We start from the raw sequence: 18,776 nt of genomic DNA, 5'->3' as shown, positions 1-18,776 counted from the left end.
CAGTGAAAGTGACGGGACTGATGAAGTGCTGAGCTGTGAGAGGTGAGCAGGGACGACACACCATGACAAGCCCTTCCGGTGCCAGAGGCCGCGGGACAGCCACCCCATCGCGGTGTCCGGCCCGCTCTGTACGTCAGCGGGGCCCCTTTTAGGACAAAAAGGAGCAGGTCCACAGTTGGCTTCATAACCTCTACAGAGACGGTTACATTCAAATCAGGCTGACCTCTGACCTGAGTCCCTCAAACACTGAGCTTTGTACGGCGAAGGGGAGAGAATCGGGCAGACCCCGCTCCCCGGGGACAGCTCCCCACACTGCCTTCCCCGGGGCCGCCACCCTCAGTTAGGCTTCGTGCTTCTTCCCCGTTTCACCATCTCAATTTTCACATATTTCCCACCACAAGCCACTGAAAATGACCGTTTATGGATATTCCCCTGATTTCTGCGAGAGCTAGATGATTTTGACCAAGGGCTCCAAGTACCATTTGAAAAGTCTGAGTCTTTAAAAACATTCACGGTTTTAAATACTTAGTTAGAAAAATGATAACGATGACAGGAAGTACCTAGCTTATGTGCTTTGTGGTGATCTTTCAGAATGAGAGTATAAATCATTGTACGTAAAATCAAAATAGTTAATATACATTTTTTTCCTGATGCTTTCTAGAAATTAGGCATTAAACATAAAACATCTTATAAATTTAGATAACAAAAATAAACGTTTCCATTTTAATCTCAGCTAGATTACCTTCGGGTGGCCGTGCACGTGAGGGCCCGAGGCAGCCGGTGTGGCCGCTCGGATCCTCAGAGCCCACGGCCAGGTCCACGGCCCTGCCCGGCGGCGTCACGGCACCCAGCTGTGTGTGCCGAGGAAGGGGCTCCCGGCTCCAGCAAGCATGGAGGTTCCACAGCGTTCACTGCAAATACTGCAAAGGTCCTGAAGCTTCAAACACTGGGGGTGGGAGGTGAGGGGAGACATTTGGCTAGAAAAATAAAATAAAGCATCTAAAAGTGACTTCACGTCCTTTGGGAGCAGCTGCTGACGTGGCGTGCCCGGGTCAGAAGGCACGGAGACCTGAGACCCTCGAGGGCGTCCCCAGAGGACGCTGGGTGATGGTCTGAGCGGCGACACAGATCTGAAAACTCCGCGTGGACGGCCAAGGCCGACCCTGTGGCCCATTTCCTCGGAAGGAGCCAGCAGAAAGGGGGAGATCTCACGGGGACTCCAGCAGATGCCACAAGAGCAGGAGAAGGGAACCTGGTTCTTCCGAACGGCGTATCCCGGACGGACGCCGGGGCCCGGCGAGGGTGCGGGGACGGGGACTTGTGCTGGGTGTGGCCGAGCCAGCCAGGCGGGTGCACAGGGCGCAGCAGGCGTGTGCCCTCCTGTTCCGTCCTGGAGTCTTCGCCGCCCTCGGCCAGGGCAGCAGCCCATGCGGCGGAGGGGACAGCCTGGTCTCCTGTCCGGGTCCCTGCCCAGAGGGCCAGAGCCTGGTGAGTCCCCCCGAGGGGACAGCCTGGTCTCCTGTCCGGTCCCCGCCCGGAGGGCCAGAGCCTGGTGACGGCCCCCGGAGGGGACAGCCTGGTCTCCTGTCTGGGTCCCCGCCCGGAGGGCCAGAGCTTGGTGACGCCCCCCGGAGGGGACAGCCTGGTCTCCTGTCCGGGTCCCTGCCTGGAGGGCTAGAGCCTGGTGAGTCCCCCGGAGGGGACAGCCTGGTCTCCTGTCCCGGCCCCCGCCCGGAGGGCCAGAGCCTGGTGAGTCCCCCGGAGGGGACAGCCTGGTCTCCTGTCCGGGTCCCCGCCCGGAGGGCTAGAGCCTGGTGAGTCCCCCGGAGGGGACAGCCTGGTCTCCTGTCTGGGTCCCCGCCCGGAGGGCCAGAGCCTGGTGACGGCCCCCGGAGGGGACAGCCTGGTCTCCTGTCCGGGTCCCCGCCTGGGCGGCTAGAGCCTGGTATCGTCCCCCCGGCACTGCTGCAAGTCCCCGATGCTCTCGTAGTCGCTCTCCTTCGGGACGGGGTCGTGCAGGCCGCCGGACTCCGGGGGGGCCTTCTCGTCCTCTCTGCTCAGAGCCTGGATGGCCTCGTAGTCGGGCTCGGGCTCCCGGGGCCTGGCTGCCGGGCCCAGGGTGCCCGCGCCGCCGGGCGGCTGCTCGAAGTCCTTGACGGTCGCGTAGAGGTCGTTGCAGGAGGACGGGGACCTCCGGGCGGCTCCCGGGCTGCAGGTGCCGCCGGACTCGGGCACTCTGAGCGACTGCCCCGGTTTATTGACGGAGGAGTACATGGCCGAGATCTAGAAGACAGAGGGCCAGGCCAGTCAAACAGAAACCCTTCAAGCCGGACCACCCCTCCCTGCTTCAGTGACAGACTGGAGACTGAGCACCCAGTGTGTGTGTGTGTGTGTGTGTGTGTGTGTGTGTGTCTCTTTAAGAACCCCTGTGGAGAGCCCGATCAGATTCCGAATCCTAGCTCAGTGAGATGTAACCGACACAACGTGTGTCAGGTTAAGGGATACCGACCCGACAATCTGATACACATCTGTGTTGTGAAATGATTAGGGAATACCTCCATTACCTGTCACCATGTTCTGGGTGTGGTGGTCACAGGTAAGCTCTATTTTCGGAATAGTTCTGAGCACAGAATACACAGGAGGTCACACACAGTGTCCATGCTGGGCACCGCCTCCCAGCGCTTGTTCCTTTTGCAGTCAATCGGAAGTGTGTAGCCTTTGACCAATATCTCCCCACTGCCCATCTCTCCAGCCCCTGGCCACCACCAGCCCACTCTATTTCTATGAGGTCAGCTTTCTTAGATGCCACATGTGTTTGAGAACATAAAATATCTGCCTTTCCCTGTCTGGTAACTTCAGTTGGCAGATGCCCTCAAGGTCACAGTTGGCAGGACTTCCTTCTTTTATGGCTGAACTAGAGGCCTGCTGCACAATGATTCATGCAAGAATAGGCCTTCCTTCTCCTGGCTTTGCTCCTGGCCACCGGGGAGCCTGCAAGTCTTGGCTTCTGGAAGCTCGGGAGCCTGGAGTCTTTGCTCCCAGCCAGAGCAACGTTCTTGTAGCTCCCTCTGCTCGCTCCCCTCCCCCTCATAGCAGGCGTCCTGCTCTGCCTGGCGCTCCACACCTGTGTATGCAAATGAACTCACCATCTTTGTTTGGTTAATTTGCATACTCACTCCTGATGGGCTGATGGGATTTGTAGAGGCACGGTCAATTTGCATATTTCTCTTTTATTAGTGTAGATAATATCCACTGTGTATGCCTACTTGGATATTCCGCTTGGACACTTGACATGTATATGAAATCACATTTCTTGTCCATTTGCCCGTAGATCGACATTGAGGTTGCTCCCAGGTCTTGGCGGTGTGACCAGTGCTGCAGGTTATATGGGGGCAAGTGCCTCCTGAGACAGTGATTTTACTTCCTTCAGACAAAGGCCCAGCAGTGTCTGCCACGCATTGCTAGAGAACAATTACTCAGACTATCTTCAGGCAGACCAGCCGTGTCGACATGAGCCCATGAAGATCCAGCTCTCTCGGTCTGTGGCAGGCAGGAGAGGGTGCGGGCAGCCCGAAGCCCCTGGAGGGACAGTCTTTCTACATCGGAAGGCTTTCTCAGCTGAAAAGGGACTCTACTGCTTTACAAAAAAGGCAGGAGGCATGCATGAGACTCACTCTGTGGGCACTGAACCAGCAGCCACAGGATCCAGACATTTACAAGAAAGGCAGCTTCTGCCCCCAGAACCATGGAGGCAGAGACTGGGCTGGCCGGCCTGTCGCCCGCTGAGTGTGAGAGCCAGGACATGGGCCTGGCTCACTGTCCTGCACAGCGCGGCCGGAGTCGGGTCCTGGGCTCTGCTGGGCAGCGCACACACGTGTTTGTAAGAGTCTGGCCCTTTCCTTTTGGTTTCACCACATGCTGCTGGTTAAGCAAACACTCACAGAGACTTCAGTGAGGAAGTCATTCTCATTTCCAACCAGCGCACCGAGAAGCAGAGTTGGAGGTCATCAGTGATGGGAACTCTTTCCTATGTGAGGAGGGCTGTCTTCCCAGCTACTCAGTGTTTCTAACGCACCCACAGAGGCTCCAACAGTGACAGCGACTCAGTCTGCATTGGTGATGGAGGAGTAGATGGCTATTATTTTGTTAGAAATTGTGGTTGGAAATAAGTAAACATATCCTTCCTTGGCCCCGTGACTGATTTACCCAAACGCCCAGGAGTAAGGCACATGCTTCCTGATTCCTGACAGACTCGGCCTGCAGGGGCCAAGGGCCCTGCCGCCTCCACAGGCCCCCTCGGGGAGAGGGGTGGGAGTGGGGGTGGGGGTCTCCACTGGTCACCGGCCTCTGGGACAGCCACGTCCTGCCTGTCATCTGCTGAGGACAGTCCCACAGGCCTGGACGACCGAAGGTCTAGGCCAGGAACAATCTTGGGTGGTCTGACTATTCTGACGACTGTTCACCGAACATTCTCACCTTAGAGGTTCTAACGGAAAAATGACTCTCAGAATGAAGACACGATTTCTTTGAATTTAGGAAGAATGAATAAGTTGTCTGCTTTTCATAGTGACTGCGAACAGATGGAACTTTACATCCAGAAAGCAGTCCCAGCCCGGATGTGGACAGGTTATGGAGGGCTAAGTCGCCGGTGATGGAGACCAGCCAGGCTCACCTTCACCTTCAGGGGTCACACAGCGCGGCACCGGCCCCTCCTCTCCAGCCTGCTCCTCTCCTAAGGGCCTTCCCGGGAAGAAACTCTCCCAGCCAATCCCAGGCTCCTCCACCAAAGTGCAACCTGGGATCATCCTGGACGCGAGCAGAGCACCCCTGTGAACTTCCTTATAGGGTTTCTCCGTCTCCTAAGGTTCCTCTTGAATATCTGTCTTCTGTGACTATGGTTTCTATTTTGCATACAGGCTTCTCTTCGAGGCCTTAGCTTTGATTTTTTTTTCTCTTTAAAATGTATCTAGCTTTGCAATTTTTCTCTTTAACATCTTTCATTTTCATTATTCAGTCTGCAGATTATGTTCTCAGAAGTAATTTAAAATTTCACACGGTCTTGGTTTATTTTAATAGGATTCGCCTGCAGGTCTCTTGTACATTCTTTTCTCTTGTCCCAAAGGGGGGCCTGGCATGGGGTGGGCGATGCTGAGGAAGGCCGGGGACCGCCCCGCCGGGCAGGGCAGGAGGGGCTGTGGGATGGAGACGGGATGAAAGAAACCGTCTGGAGGAGGAGTAGAGGGACTTGGCGATTGGCTGCATCTGAGGACGATGAGGAGAAGGGATCAAGCATGACCCCAGGTGTGGCTCGTGCCACCAGGTGGCCAGACGGCAGATGCCTCCTGGGGAGGACTGAGGGTGGACGGCATCGCCTGGGCTGGCCTCTGCTCCTGTCCCTGGGCCGCAGTGGCCGAGGCCCCGTCCTCACACAGACCGCTGAGGAGGCGCTGCCTGGCACGCCACCGCCTACACATGCAGGCGGGACTCCCTGCCCGGGTCCGAGGGCAGCCGCCTGCAGCCCAGCCGCGGAGGGCGCCCGGCTCTGAGCCAGGAGAGACAGGACAATGCACGGCTGGCCGTTACCACTCACATTCCTCGGACCTTCCTCGGCTGGAGCTGCGAGAACCTGCGAGCTGCCCTTGGTGGTGGTACCGCTGGCGCAGCCGGCCCGGAACTCACGCCCTGAAAAGCCCTGTTCGCTGCCTGCAGCCCCCTCACCGCCTAGACGGCCGCCTCGGTCCCCCTGCCGTCAACCCCCTTCCAACTTCCTGTATTTTCTACCCCACGATGGCTTCCTCCTCACACGGACGTCGGAATGCCGACCACTCTCGTCCCTAAGTTCCTCTCTGATTCCTCTTTCCTCCCCGCCCCCGGTTTTCCTGACCCTCCTTTCCCACTGGGTCTCCTTTCCTCAGCGGACCTGCCCACCCCCCTGCCAGTCCCTCCACCTGAGCCACTGCCTAACCAGCACCCAGACCCAGCTCCCGCTCAGCACTCACACCAAGGGTCAGGATGCGGGTGCACCCAGGAGGGACTCTGGTCCCACTGCAGGGGCTTCCTGGTGACTGAAGGTGTAACACATCCCTGGCCTGTGTGGTGCAGTGGTTGCTCATCCCATCCTGGCCCGTGTGGCTCATCCCGACACCAAGAGGTTTGATTCCGGGTCACGGCACAGGCCCGGGCTGTGGGCTCCATCCCCGAAGGGGGAGTGCAGGAGGCAGCTGATGGGTGCACTCAGATGGATGCTTTTTTCTTTCTCCCTCTCCCTTTATCTCTAAAACCAATAAACGCTCCTTAGAGAGCTACAGCACTCACCTCCTCGTCCGTGAGCGTCGGGTCCTCCTCGCGGGACTTGTAGGACAGGGCACTGAGCCTCTGGGAGGAAAACAGAAGGGGTGTGAGGTGGGTGCCCGGCTTCCTCCGTGGGCCAACGCCCCTTTCCGTAAGAACGCCTTCAGGTGACGTTTGGGAAATGGAGGGAAGTGTGCAGAGCCCCAGAGGAGCACACACTAAGAGCCCGTTTTCTGATGTTTCTGGACAGCCAGGAGCAGGAGACATCTCCTCCACTTCTGTATTTGAGTCAGTATCAGTGGAGGATTGGTCATCAGCGAAGACTCGATGATAAAAACATCGTTTCATTACGGCCTGCCTGGGTGCTGTGTTCCTACGTTTGCAGGAGTCACAGGAAGACCCCGCGCCATCGGGGAACATCGGGGCCGATGGAGAGGCAGCTCTGCATGGCGCAGGTCCTCCCGGCTTCTCTCACACGTCCTGTCTGCGCACATCCTCCCCGATTTCAACCCACACTCGGCCTTTCACACTCAGCCTTCAGTTCCCTGCCCTCTCCCATGCCCTCCTCCACACGGCCTGACCGCTCATGTCCCAGCACCACAGCCCTGACCTCCTCGTACCCTGAACCACAGCCACAGCCGCTCCACCCTCCCAACTCCTCGCTGGCTGCTACCGGCCCCTCCCAGCATTTGCCTCGTGGGGGGCTCCTGTTCTGCTCCCCTGGCTCAGGCTCCGGAGCCTCAGTCCCACCGACCCTCAGGCCCCCCCTCCCCGCCCCGGTCCCGTGACCCCCTCACGGACAAACACTTTACATTCGCATTGTTCTCTCTGGCCACGCAAAGGGCAAACATTGACTGTGTTTGTATTTCACGGCTATGATCACTTCCGTAGGCGCTCAGGACAGCGGGTTTCGTGGGAAATCTGAAAAGTGCCCACACTGCAAGGAATGACCTAGAGCCAGAGCTCACCGCTGACCATGAACCCAGACGGGTCTAAAGGTGACTCCTGACAGAGGGAGCGCCACGTGGCCTTCCTACCAACACCTACGAAGCAAGCGTGCCTTTCTCTGCGTAGAAAACAGTACTAGATACCAGCTGCCTAATGAAGACCACGCCTGGTGACTCCCACGGAAACAGGCATGTGCCAGGGGACCGTGCCCACACGCCAGGGACCGTGCCCACACGCCGAGGGACCGGGCCCACACGCCGGGGGACCATGACCACACGCCGGGGGACCATGACCACACGCCGGGGGACCGTGCCCACACGCCGGGGGACCATGACCACACGCCGGGGGACCATGACCACACGCCGGGGGACCGTGCCCACACGCCGGGGGACCATGACCACACGCCGGGGGACCATGACCACACGCCGGGGGACCGTGCCCACACGTCGGGGGACCGGGCCCACACGCCGGGGGACCGGGCCCACACGCCGGGGGACCGGGCCCACACACCGGAGGACCATGACCACACGTCGGGGGACCGGGCCCACACGCCGGGGGACCGGGCCCACATGCCAGGGACCGGGCCCACATGCCAGGGACCAGGTCCACACGCCGGGGGACTGTGCCCACACACATACCAGGCCGCAGAAGCACAGAGCTGGCGGCTGTGGCACTCAGAGCTCTGCTGAACAGCTGAATGGGAGGGACGGCCATTGCTCAGACATTCTCACAAAGCCTCTCTCACATGCGGGTTTTTATAAAAGCATCAAGTTAGCAGGACACAGCCAGTGGCTCTGTTAGAGGTCTCCGTGCCTGCTCCTGGCTTTGAGGACTGGGATGGGAGAGGTCAGAGGCCGCCTCGCCTGGCTGCTGGAGGAGACAGAGGGCAGGCAGAGGGCACGGACCGCGTGGCCCGGAGCTGGGTCTCTCTCCTGACTTCCCAGTTTCAGAGGGGAGAAAGCAGCACTTGGCCCCGGTTCGACAGGATGCAAAGACGGGAAGACATTCAGGAGAGGTGCCAGGTGCTGGAGAGAGCCATTGTATAAGCTTGATGTTCGGTGTTTCACTTCTTGGATTAGGTGACAAATTGTTAAAAATCATGACTGCCCCACCAAAAGCGGGACGTCTGGTCACCTTACTCTTGGCGGGAAGAGGGCCGACACAGCTCCCACCAAAACAGTGCCCGACTCTCCCTGCCCTGCACGTGTGTGTGTGTGTGTGTGAGTGTGTGTGTGACGTGTGTGTGTGTGTGTGTGTGTGTGTGACGTGTGTGTGTGTGTGTGTGTGTGTGTCTCCCCGGACACGGCCAGGAGGGGCCCAGCCTGACCCCTGCGGCCAGGCGCTCACCTTGCTGGCCTCTCGGCTCCCGTCCGCGGCCGGCCCGTCCTGTGCCTGCAGGTTCTCGTTCTCGTCCAGGAGCTTCGCGGGCACGGGCGGCGGGGGCTCCTCCTCGGCCTCCCGGGCGGGGCCCAGGACGGCGTCCGCGTCCACGCTCTGCCGGCACTTCTTGTTCCTGTCCACCGAGGCGTACTCGGCGAAGTCCGCGCCGCCTGGGGCCGGGGGCGCCGGCGGCCCCTGGGGCGCGGGGCCCGCTCTGGCCCGGCCGCCGGGGCCCTTGGCGGGCGCGGCCGCCTCCTTGATCTCCTTCACGGTCTCGTACAGGCAGTCCTCCACCATGTTCTCCTGCGACGAGCTGTCCTTGAGCACCTCGTAGGGCCCCTCGGCCCCCGGGCCCGGGTCCCCGTCCCCGCTCCCGGCGCCGTCCGGGGGGATCCGGGGCAGCTCCCGGCTCTGGTGGCCCCTGGGCCTGCCCGGGCCGTCCTGGGCGTCGGGCGGGTCGGGGGCCGCGGCCAGCACCTCCTCGTAGTGCTGCGTGCAGGTCCCGGCACTGCCTTCCGAGGCGACTGCAGCGGGCGGGAAGGGGAGAGAGACACCCCGAAATTATCATCTCGGGATTCACTGCTGTGCTTACTGCAAGGCCCAGGCGCCCACTGTCAGTCCACTTCCTTACGTCCTCCCGACAACAGTCAGTGTCTTGGCTGCCCCCCTGGCTCTCAGGGACTTCTGCTCCCTGTAGTGACCCCTGAGGGCACCCCGTAGGCAGGTCCTGTGCCCCGCGCTCTTGACCAGCTGAGTCATTCCAGCAGCGGGGCCGGGCACCCTCATGTCCACAGAGGCCCTGCCTGAGCCCCACACGGTGCCCTCGATGCTCACACAGAGCCCACACGGAGTCACCCCGGGTGAGTGTGGAGGCCCCTGCTGCCTGCAGGCTGCACACCCTCCCCCCCAACAGGCTGACCCCACACTGCTGCCTGCCGGTGAGACCAGGCGGGACTGGGAACTGGCTCTGCGTGGGCACCGTGTGGGCACCGCATGGGGCTCAGGCAGGGCCTCTGTGGACATGAGGGTGCCTGGCCCCACTGCTGGAATGACTCAGATGGTCACGGACCACACTCTGAAAGGTGGGGCGCCCTGATGGCAGGCAGGCCTGGTGCCCACTCCCCCTGGCCCTCCTCGTGTCCCCTTTGATTTGGCAGGAGTGATGGGAATATTGGGGCAAAAATGTGCCCGACACCAGTGTCACAGAGAGCCCGCACACCAGGTCTCCTTCCCTCGCCCATTCCCACTCCGCCTGGAAAAGCCGAGGGGGAACCTCCATGGACAGGAGCGGCGAGGTGCCCGAGAGCAGCTGCGGGCCAGGGAGGGGCACTGCAGCCACCGCTCAGGGGGTCCCACCCTCGCACTGACCCAGCCAGGAAGGTCCCCAAATGCCACGGCTCCAGGACACAGTCTTGGTTCACAGGCATGAAGGTGGGAGGGTACACATGTGGAAACGCACGCTTACCTATGCATTCATACCCCACACTCATGTGTATTTAGCATGCGTGACTCTACCATCTCCCCTGACGTGTGCTGTATGCGATATGTAGCCTTTTCACGGCTGCATGTGTGTTTGTGATGACAATGTTAGCTGCTTTTCTTTACCGACTGGGCTGGATGCTGCAGGAGGGCTGGGAGCAGCGGCTGCCAGCGGTTCAGGGTGAGCGAGGCAGCAAGGCTGCCCAGCCATCAGCAGCCCGAGCTTTCCATCCCTGTGAGAGGACTTTGGTAAAACTGGAGCCAAAAGTGAGCCTCGGAGCCACGCTCTGGAGCCCTGGACCTCAGGGGAGGAGTCCGGGTGGGTGTGCGAGGACTTACTGTCGCCGTTGGTGAGGGCGCCGTTCTGGTCGCTGCTGAGGGGCGCGTCCGTGGCCAGGCTGGTCACCGAGCGGCTGAACACCTCCTTGTCCGAAGGCTGCAAGAGAGACCACCGGTCAGACCGTCCGCCCACCCTTTTTCTAAACACGGAAACACCAGCAAAAGCCCGCCCGCTGCTGTGGCTTCAGTGACGGGGATTCAATAGGCGGCAGGTGCTCACGCCCTTGGCACCTGTCTCGTGCTCGGTGCTGCGTGTGGCGGGGGCTCCCGGCCGGTTTCCCGCATGGGAAACGCCGCTGGACGGGCCGTCCCAACACGGCCGGGGCCGGGGACCCTCCGCCGGCGGGTCTGCAGATGGCCCAGGCGGGCGGTGAGGGAGGAAGCTCCCGGTAACACTCCGTCCGGAGGGATGACCACACGCTGGGCTCTGCCCACCACCCGCCCCTACTCCCAGCTGCCAGGAGAAAGGCCAGGGCCCCGGACACCCAGAGGCAGAGCGGGTGGGACAGAGGCTGAGGGCTGTGCGGCAAACACCGGACGGCAGCGGGTGCCCCGGAGCAGGAGGGCAGGGCCCGGCTCCCTGGAGGAGAGGGTCCCGGCAGCTCCCTGTCTGCTGGGCGTTGCCGGGCTGGGCGGCAGAGCCCGGAGTCGCCCCGGGCGAGCGCGGAGGCCCCTGCTGCCTGCAGGCTGCACGCCCTCCCCCCAACAGGCTGACCCCACACGTGCTGCCTGCCGGTGAGACCATGCGAGACTGGGACCCGGCTCTGCATGGGCATCATGTGGGCACCGCATGGGGCTCAGGCAGGGCCTCTGTGGACATGAGGGTGCCTGGCCCCGCTGCTGGAATGACTCAGCAGGTCAAGAGCACAGAACCCTCCTCTCTCTCCGCCAGGACCAGGCCGCTCAGGCGGCTCCTCCCCGGTGGTCCGGCAGCGCCTTCGGGGCTGGTCAGGACCTGAAAGGCACCGAGGGCTGCCGCACACCAGAGGCCAGGCCATGCCGCAGTGCTGGGCCCCACGCCCTCGTTAGCTCGGTGGCCAGCTGTTAGGGGGGAACTGTGTCCTCCCCAAATTCCCGTGGAGCCCCAGCCCCATACCCAGGAGTGACCCTACTCGGGAGCAGGGTCATTGCCGCTGAAACCAGGTAAGGAGTCTCCCTGGAGTCCGTGCAAAGGGGACTGGGGCAGACAGGCGCACAGGCAGGGAGGCACCATGGGATGCAGAGGCCCCGCCAATGCCACGGGCGGCCAGCAAGCCACCAGTGACACCCCTCGGAGCCACCCGCTGACACCCCCTCCCCAGGTCCCGGCCTGCAAAGCTCTGAGGCAGCGGACTGATGGCTAAGCCACTCCATTCATGGTCCTCCCTTACCACAGCCCAAGCGAATGACTGCAGGCCAGCGCAGGGCGGACACACAGAGACAGCCCTGCCGCAGCCTGGCCCCCTCAGCATCTCTCCCAGGCCCCGCACTACGGCACCCGGGTCAGAGCCCCCCGTGGCCTGGCTGCCTGCACAGGCCTCCGGCCGTGGTGGGTCTGCACGGGCAGGAAGGGCCCGCCCGGCCAGCTGGAGCTCAGGCTGTTCTTTCCGGAAGGAAACTGTAAGCTTGTGGGAACACGCTTAGATGGGCGGCTGGTGTTAAGACACACATGCATAGAGACATACATGCATGGAGACACACATGAAGATGAGAGTGCACACATATGTAGACATATGGCTGCACACATGCGCACACGCACACACATGCACTGGGGCTCACCACGTTCATCAGGTTCTCATGGTCTCCACTGTACTGTCTCGGCTTCTTTTCTCTGAAATGAAAAATGAGATGTCCCTGTGATATCACACTCGCCATCTAAAATCAAACATGAACCCCCCTTCCCATCCTAATGTCAGAACCCGTTTAACTGCCAAGGAAGCAAAGCTGGACGGGGGGGCGGGGAGAGTAAGGGGGAGTGCTGAGAAGGGGCAGGAGGGGGTGGGAGGGGCGGTCACAGCAGGGCCCCCACAGGAGGACCGAGGCAGGACGCTGAGGAGAAACTGATTGTATCTGGAACGCTGGGTGAGTGACGCTTTACAAAAAGAGAACCCGACTCCTCTCCTGCTCGCTCAGCGTGGAGGCTCTGCAGGCTCACACCGCAGTGGCCTCAGAAAATAAACAAAAGACACCTTTTGGCACTTCGGGAAGGGCGCATGCTCTCGGGATGAGTCATGTGTACTTCCGTCCAGTCTGTGGAAAAGTCCATAGAGTAAAAATAGAAGCTGTTGTTCCTGGGACAGGCTGGGAAGCCATCAGTTCTAGCGCGTTTCCTTATGGATGTGTAAGGCAACAGCGCCCTCTAGTGGGGGACTCAACAGCTACAGAGGCGGCTGCCAGGCCTGGCAGCAAAGGCCCGCTGGGTCCTGGAGACCCTGCCCCAGCCCCGCAGGCCTGGGTCCCCTGGGCAGGAAGGGGGGGCTCTGGGTTCGGAGTCCAGCTTTGCTTCTCCTGACGGAGCCACCGGGGTAGGGAGCCATGTCCGGAGACTTAAATGACAAGGGCTGAGTCTCTCTGAGGCTGCTGGAAGGGCGGGCTCTCACCTGTGACAGCTGGAGCACAGAAAGACGAGGAAGGTGATGAGGAAGAAGGTGGCGGCAGCTGCCAGACTTCCCCACAGCACGACCTGCAGGTGTCCGCCCAGCAGGCTCCCGGAGGGCCCCATGGCGGGAGCGGAGGTGGCGCGGCGGGCGCGTCCGTCAGTCCTCCAGACCCGGTGGCATCAGGGCCCAGGGCGGCGCCCGCCGCAGAGACCAACCTGTTGGAAACAAGGTCTCCGGTGAGGAGACGCCGGCACCTGCTGACTGGCTCTCCTGCGGAGGAAGGCTGCAGAGGCGGGCAGGGGCCGCGCTCCGGGGGACCGCCGTCCCCGCGCCGTCCAGGCCTTCGCCCCCTCCGCACACGCAGGCTGGGACCGTCCGCGCCGGCGCGGCGTGTGGCGGGTGTCTGGTCACGCCGGCACGCTGGCGGGCAGGTTCCCTGGTGCCTTCGTGTGCAGTAGGAGCCAGTGCCCACAGCAAGCACACGTGTGTGCGCCGGCTTCTCTGACTCCCAGGCAAAGCCTTCATTCCACGGCGCTCCCCACCGTCTCCCCCACCGCCCCCAGCTCCCCGACCTGCTTTTCCCCAGAGGTTGGAGGTCGGTGCCGTCTCTCTCTCACCTCGAAAACAGTGGTCTGTCCGAGCGGGTGGCTGCCTGTGTTCAGGCCCAGCTGTCCCTGTGCTCCCCAAACCCCCACGCGCAGCCCAGGTGAAGGGTCTGTGCTGAGGGACGCACCGGCGGGAGACAAGGCCGTGAGCATCGGCGCAGCACGGAGCGTGCCCGACACCTTACCCCCGCCGGTCGGCGTCCGAGAAACGCGTTCTTCACTCATCGCTGCCGTACCCCGCTCCCAGGCCTCACAGCACTGCGCGCCGGCCCCTCACACCCGCTCCGCCGGCCCCTCACGCCCCGCCCCGCCCCGCCGGCCCCTCACGCCCCGCCCCGCCCCGCCGGCCCCTCACGCCCCGCCCCGCCGGCCCCTCACGCCCCGCTCCGTCGGCCCCTCACACCCGCTCTGCTAGCCCCTCACTCCCGCTCCGCTAGCCCGGCACCCACTAAACGTCCCGCTCCGCTCGCCCCGTTTCCCGGTGAGGCAGGTGAGGGGCAGAGAGTTCCCCTCCAGGTGTCAGGTGCTAACTGGCAGGTGAGGCGGAGGCCAGGCCTCTGGCTCTGAAGCCTGGATCTCAGCCACATTGCTTCTAAGTGCTCACGATCAGTATGGTTTCCCAGCTCTAATCACAGGTTTTGAAAAAGCCTAGCATAATCCGACGGATGGTGCTCTCTCATCAGAGAGGTCTTATTTAAAGAACAATGGCTTTGCTCAATTCTAGAATACTCTCACAAGGAACAGCCTCTAACTTAATCTCAAGTTTCATGAATAAGGTAAACAGATACATATTTTATCTTATAACTAGGGGCCCGGTGCACAAAATCTGTGCACTGAGGGGGGTGGGGTGGGGAGAGGGTTCCTCAGCTCAGCCTGCCCCCTCTCACAATCCGGGAGCCCTCAGGGGATGTCCTAAGTCACAGTCTGGCCTCCCTCTGCGGGAGGCGACCGGGCTGATCAGGGGAAGACGTCAACCCCATCACCCAGCTGCTGCAGCCACCAAGGTGTTTTCATCATCACGGACTCCAGTCCCTTCACCACGAAAAAAATGACAACATTTTTAGGCATTTTCAAGATGTGTCTTTCATAGGATATGACTTTTCTTTCTTTTTTATCCTCACCTGAGGATATTTTTTCATTGAATTTTAAAAAGCATGGAAGAGAGAGGGAAAGACAGACAGAAACATCAATGTGAGAAGGACACTTCAATTGATTGCCTCCTGCATGAGCCCTGACTTGGGCCCCAGTCAGAGAGGAGCCTGTAACATAGGTACATGCCCTTGATCAGAATCAAACCTGGATCCTGCAGTGCAGGCTGAGGCTCTATCCACTGAGCCAAACTGGCTAGGGCAGGATATGACATTTCTTAGCCCTCCAGCAGTGGACCTTCGTTTTTTTTCCTCCAGGAGGGAGGTGGAAAAACCCTAGATCACCTTCTTGGATTCTTATAACCCAAGTTACCAAGAACACTGCCAGTGGCGGCATACAGGGAGCTTAGCCAATGTGTGGTCAGAAAAGGTGTTTATGCTTGAACTGGTTTGGCTCTGTGGATACAGTGTTAGCCTGCAGACTGAAGGGTCCCAGGTTTGATTCCTGTTAAGGGCATGGCCTCGGTTGGGGGCACATCCCCAGTGGGGAGTGTGCAGGAGGCAGCTGATTGATGTTTCTCTCTCACTGATGTTTCCTACTGTCTATCCCTCTCTCCCCTCCTCTGTAAAAAGATCAATAAAATATATTTAAAAAGAAAAGAAAAGGTGTTTTCTCTGCAGCAGAGGACCCCCTGCGTTGTGTCCACTGGGCTAGGGGGAGTGTCCCCATAGCCCAGGGGGGCACGCCCCCCAGGCCAGCAGTCCTGAGTTATGGGCACCAGGTTGTGGGCATGGACCCGGGCTGCTGCTTGGCGCTGGAGCATGCACTAGTGGCCGTGGGGTGGGAACATCTGATTGGCACCTGTGCCCATAGGCCTGGAGTAGTCAGGGGCATTCTAGGACCTGGCCACTCAGAGGCTACACGCAGGCCTCCAGGCTAGGAGCGGCCTGGGTCCCAAAGATGTTCCCAGGACCCAGGCCGTTCTGCGCCTGTGTATGCAAATTAACCCGCCATCTTTGTCAGGTTAATTTGCATACTCACTCCTGATTGGCTGGTGAGCATAGTGGTGGTACGGTCAGCTTACATGTTTCTTTTTTATTATATGAGTCAAAAAAACATTTTCTTGAAAAAGACTGCCTGTTTTCGTTCTTATTGGCTTTGCTGGAGGAGCTGTCACCTATCTTGCCATCACTGGCGACCCCAGCAGCCAGCACTCTGAGCGCACAGAGAAATGGGAAACTAAAGTTGTTTCCGCAAAGGAGGTTCAACAGGGCCAGATCTTGTCCAGGTGAACTGTTCCATATATATATATATATATCTCCTAGCTAATAAAAGAGTAATATGCAAATTGACCATGACTCCAACACATAAGATGGCTGCCACAAGATGGCGGGCAGGGGAGGGCAGTTGGGGAGGGACCAGGCCTGCAAGGGAGGGCAGTTGGGGGAGATCAGGCCTTCAGGGGAGAACAGTTGTGGGGGACCCAGGCCTACAGGAGAGGGCAGTTGGGGGGGACCCAGGCCTGCAGGGGAGGGCAGTTGGGGGGCAACCAGGCTGGCAGAGGAGGGCAGTTAGGGGTAATCAGGCCAGCAGGGGAGAGTTAGACATCAATCAGGCTGGCAGGGGAGTGGTTAGGGGGTGAACAGGCTGGCAGGCAGAAGCAGTTAAGGGCAATCAGGAAGGCAGGCACGCAAGTGAGCGGTTGGGAGCCAGCAGTCCTGGATTGTGAGAGGGATGTCCAACTGCCTAACTCGAGGGGCCCCAGAGTGGAGAGGGTGCAGGATGGGCTGAGGGACACACTCCCCCCTGCCCCATGCATGAATTTCATGCGCCGGGCCTCTAGTATGTAAGTGTATATATATATATATATATATATATATATGTATATGTATATGGTTGAGGATAAATAACAAAAAGCTGGAGAAAAAGGAAAAAACCCGCACTGCGTACACCTGCCCTGTACACAGACAATTCCAGAAGACAAGGTGGCTGTGCTTTCCTGAGTCAACAGGAACGCTTCCCGCCTCTCAGCACATAAACGCACCCTGCGGAGCAGGAGGGACTTCCTTCGTCCCAGGTGGTTTGTAAACAATCCACACACGGTCACGGTCAGGTCCCAGGCGGCCACAGCGCTCCGGCTCTCTGCCCCAGGCAGCTCTAGCGAATGGACATCCCCACCCCTTCTCCCAGGATTTGCTGAAACAATGAACCAGTCACGTTAAACTCAGACTACAGATCGGCACCACAGAGAGTTACTAAGACACACTCAGGCAAGCACATGTCTCGGCAACCTAGGATCCACGTGGGAAAGCTCCACGCGTGGCGGAAAGCACGGCACAGGTGGCCTGTGTGCAGGCGTGTGCTTGCCTCCTCCACCCCTCCGCCATCGCACGGCAGTGTCCACCAGTGTCTGCGGAAGCGCAGGTCCTGAGGAAACAGTTCTGTGAGTTAATGCGAAGCCAGGCCTGGGCCCCGGGACAGCCGTGGGCCTCCAGCACCCAATCGGCTCTGCTCCATTCTCTCTTCTGTCGAGCTCTCTCCCCAGCGGAGGCCGACGGAGTACAATGCAATGTGTGATGTGCCAGCCGACCAGCTCCGTGTGGGGAGAAGGATCAAAGCTAGTAGAACAGGCTCCCGAATAAAGGTTGCAGCTCAGAAAAAAGTGTGTCTGAGCTCCTGGCTACTCCCCTTCAACTAGAATTGGCTGAAAAGCTACCAAAAGAAACACTTTCCCCAAAAAAGTTCTCATTGTGAAAAAAAATCTCGGTGAAGAGAATGATCATCATCTGACACACGTTTCCCAGTCAGATACGTTGTGATCACCAAGGCCAACCTGCCTCCGGCTCCCAGGAGCCTCCAGCGCAGCTGGACAGGCCAGAGCCACACAGTCCGGGGGTGGAGTGGGCAGGGAGCTGATGTGGGAGGGGCCACACACAGCGGCTCTGACCTCACACACACCTCCGGGGGGATCAGACTCCTCTGGTCAGCGCCGGCTTACCTAACACTGGGACAGACTTGCCCTCCCCAGGTGTGCAGCTGCACTGACCCCCACGTGTGCAGCCGGACTGACCCCCACTGTGGACATGCACAAGTGACCTCCTTGTTCTTCCTTCTTGGTGAGGAGACTGAGGCCTCCTGTGAGTGGTCCAGGGCTCATCCTAGAAGGCCCTGGCCTTCCCTCCACGGCTGGGCCCCGTGTGTGTGTGTGAGATTCATGAGCTGAATCAGTGCTCACGGTCCTGCTTTTGGTCTGACCTGAGCAGTGCCGGGAACACCGCCCTTCCCACGCTGAGGCTCTCCCCGGCTTAGCGGCAGAGGGAAGCGTAAGGAAACAGGAGGCCGGTGTCTGGGGGTCAGCTACCCGGGAGGGAGGGCCTGCCCCAGGCCACACACTGTGCCCTATGGACCAGGAGCCTCGTGGGAAAGACACTCCACAGCCCCGGTCTGTGACACCTCGCTGCCCCAGCTTCCTCTACCAAGGAGGGTGCTTTCTGAGCCCCCAGGACGAGGCCATCCCGGCAGAAACGTGCGAAGACTTGGGGCTCTCCCTCCTGCTGTGTTCACGGTGACACTTCAGCCTGTCTCTCAGTCCTGTTCTCACCTGCCGCCATTGTCCCATTCAATTACAGGCCATCGTCTCCTCAAAGTGCAAACACATCCGCGGTCAGACCTCCTGTGTACACAGTCGCCGAGGGGCAGAGGGGCCCCTGCACTGCCCCTGCACTCAGAGCTGTGCGTCCCGCCAGGTGGGCACCAAGGTGCGGGGGGGGCGCTCATCGCTGGACAGCCACGGCCGAGACCATCGTTTCACACGGACGTGCCATTGCTGTGGAGGAGGCAGCTCACCCCAGCCCAGTTTTAAGGAATCTCAGGCTACGGTGGGAACTCCTATTTGACCCCGAGAAAGGTCAGTGCGTTAAGGTGAGGAGGAGACTGAGGCTTCATGTGAGTGGATCCTTTCAAAAACTGGCCTGGATAATAATTTTGGACTAAGATATTTTGGATGAAATTATTTTGGTCTGTTCTTTCTTAGTCCTTCATATCCATTCACTTGGAGATTTTAATC

General features: G+C 60.0%; 1 protein-coding gene across 1 annotated transcript in view; it reads right to left on the bottom strand.

Moving 5' to 3' along the window:
• Nucleotides 1-1,811: 1,811 nt before the first annotated feature.
• Nucleotides 1,812-18,776, bottom strand: part of PAG1 (phosphoprotein membrane anchor with glycosphingolipid microdomains 1) — an 86,478-nt gene continuing 69,513 nt past the window's right edge. The window contains exons 3-8 of the mRNA XM_084864324.1: nt 13,017-13,231; nt 12,196-12,247; nt 10,438-10,534; nt 8,587-9,143; nt 6,316-6,375; nt 1,812-2,283 (exon numbers count right to left, since the gene is read on the bottom strand). Of these exons, the coding sequence (XP_084720450.1) occupies nt 1,936-2,283; nt 6,316-6,375; nt 8,587-9,143; nt 10,438-10,534; nt 12,196-12,247; nt 13,017-13,138 (1,236 nt within the window). The 5' untranslated portion in view covers nt 13,139-13,231 and the 3' untranslated portion in view covers nt 1,812-1,935. The remainder of the gene's footprint in view (nt 2,284-6,315; nt 6,376-8,586; nt 9,144-10,437; nt 10,535-12,195; nt 12,248-13,016; nt 13,232-18,776) is intronic.

This window comes from Pipistrellus hanaki, assembly GCF_964339955.1.
Source record: "Pipistrellus hanaki genome assembly, chromosome: 17".
Taxonomy (NCBI): Eukaryota; Metazoa; Chordata; class Mammalia; order Chiroptera; family Vespertilionidae; genus Pipistrellus; species Pipistrellus hanaki.
The sequence above is the reverse complement of the archived record's forward strand: the minus strand, read 5'-3'. Positions and strand labels throughout refer to the sequence as shown.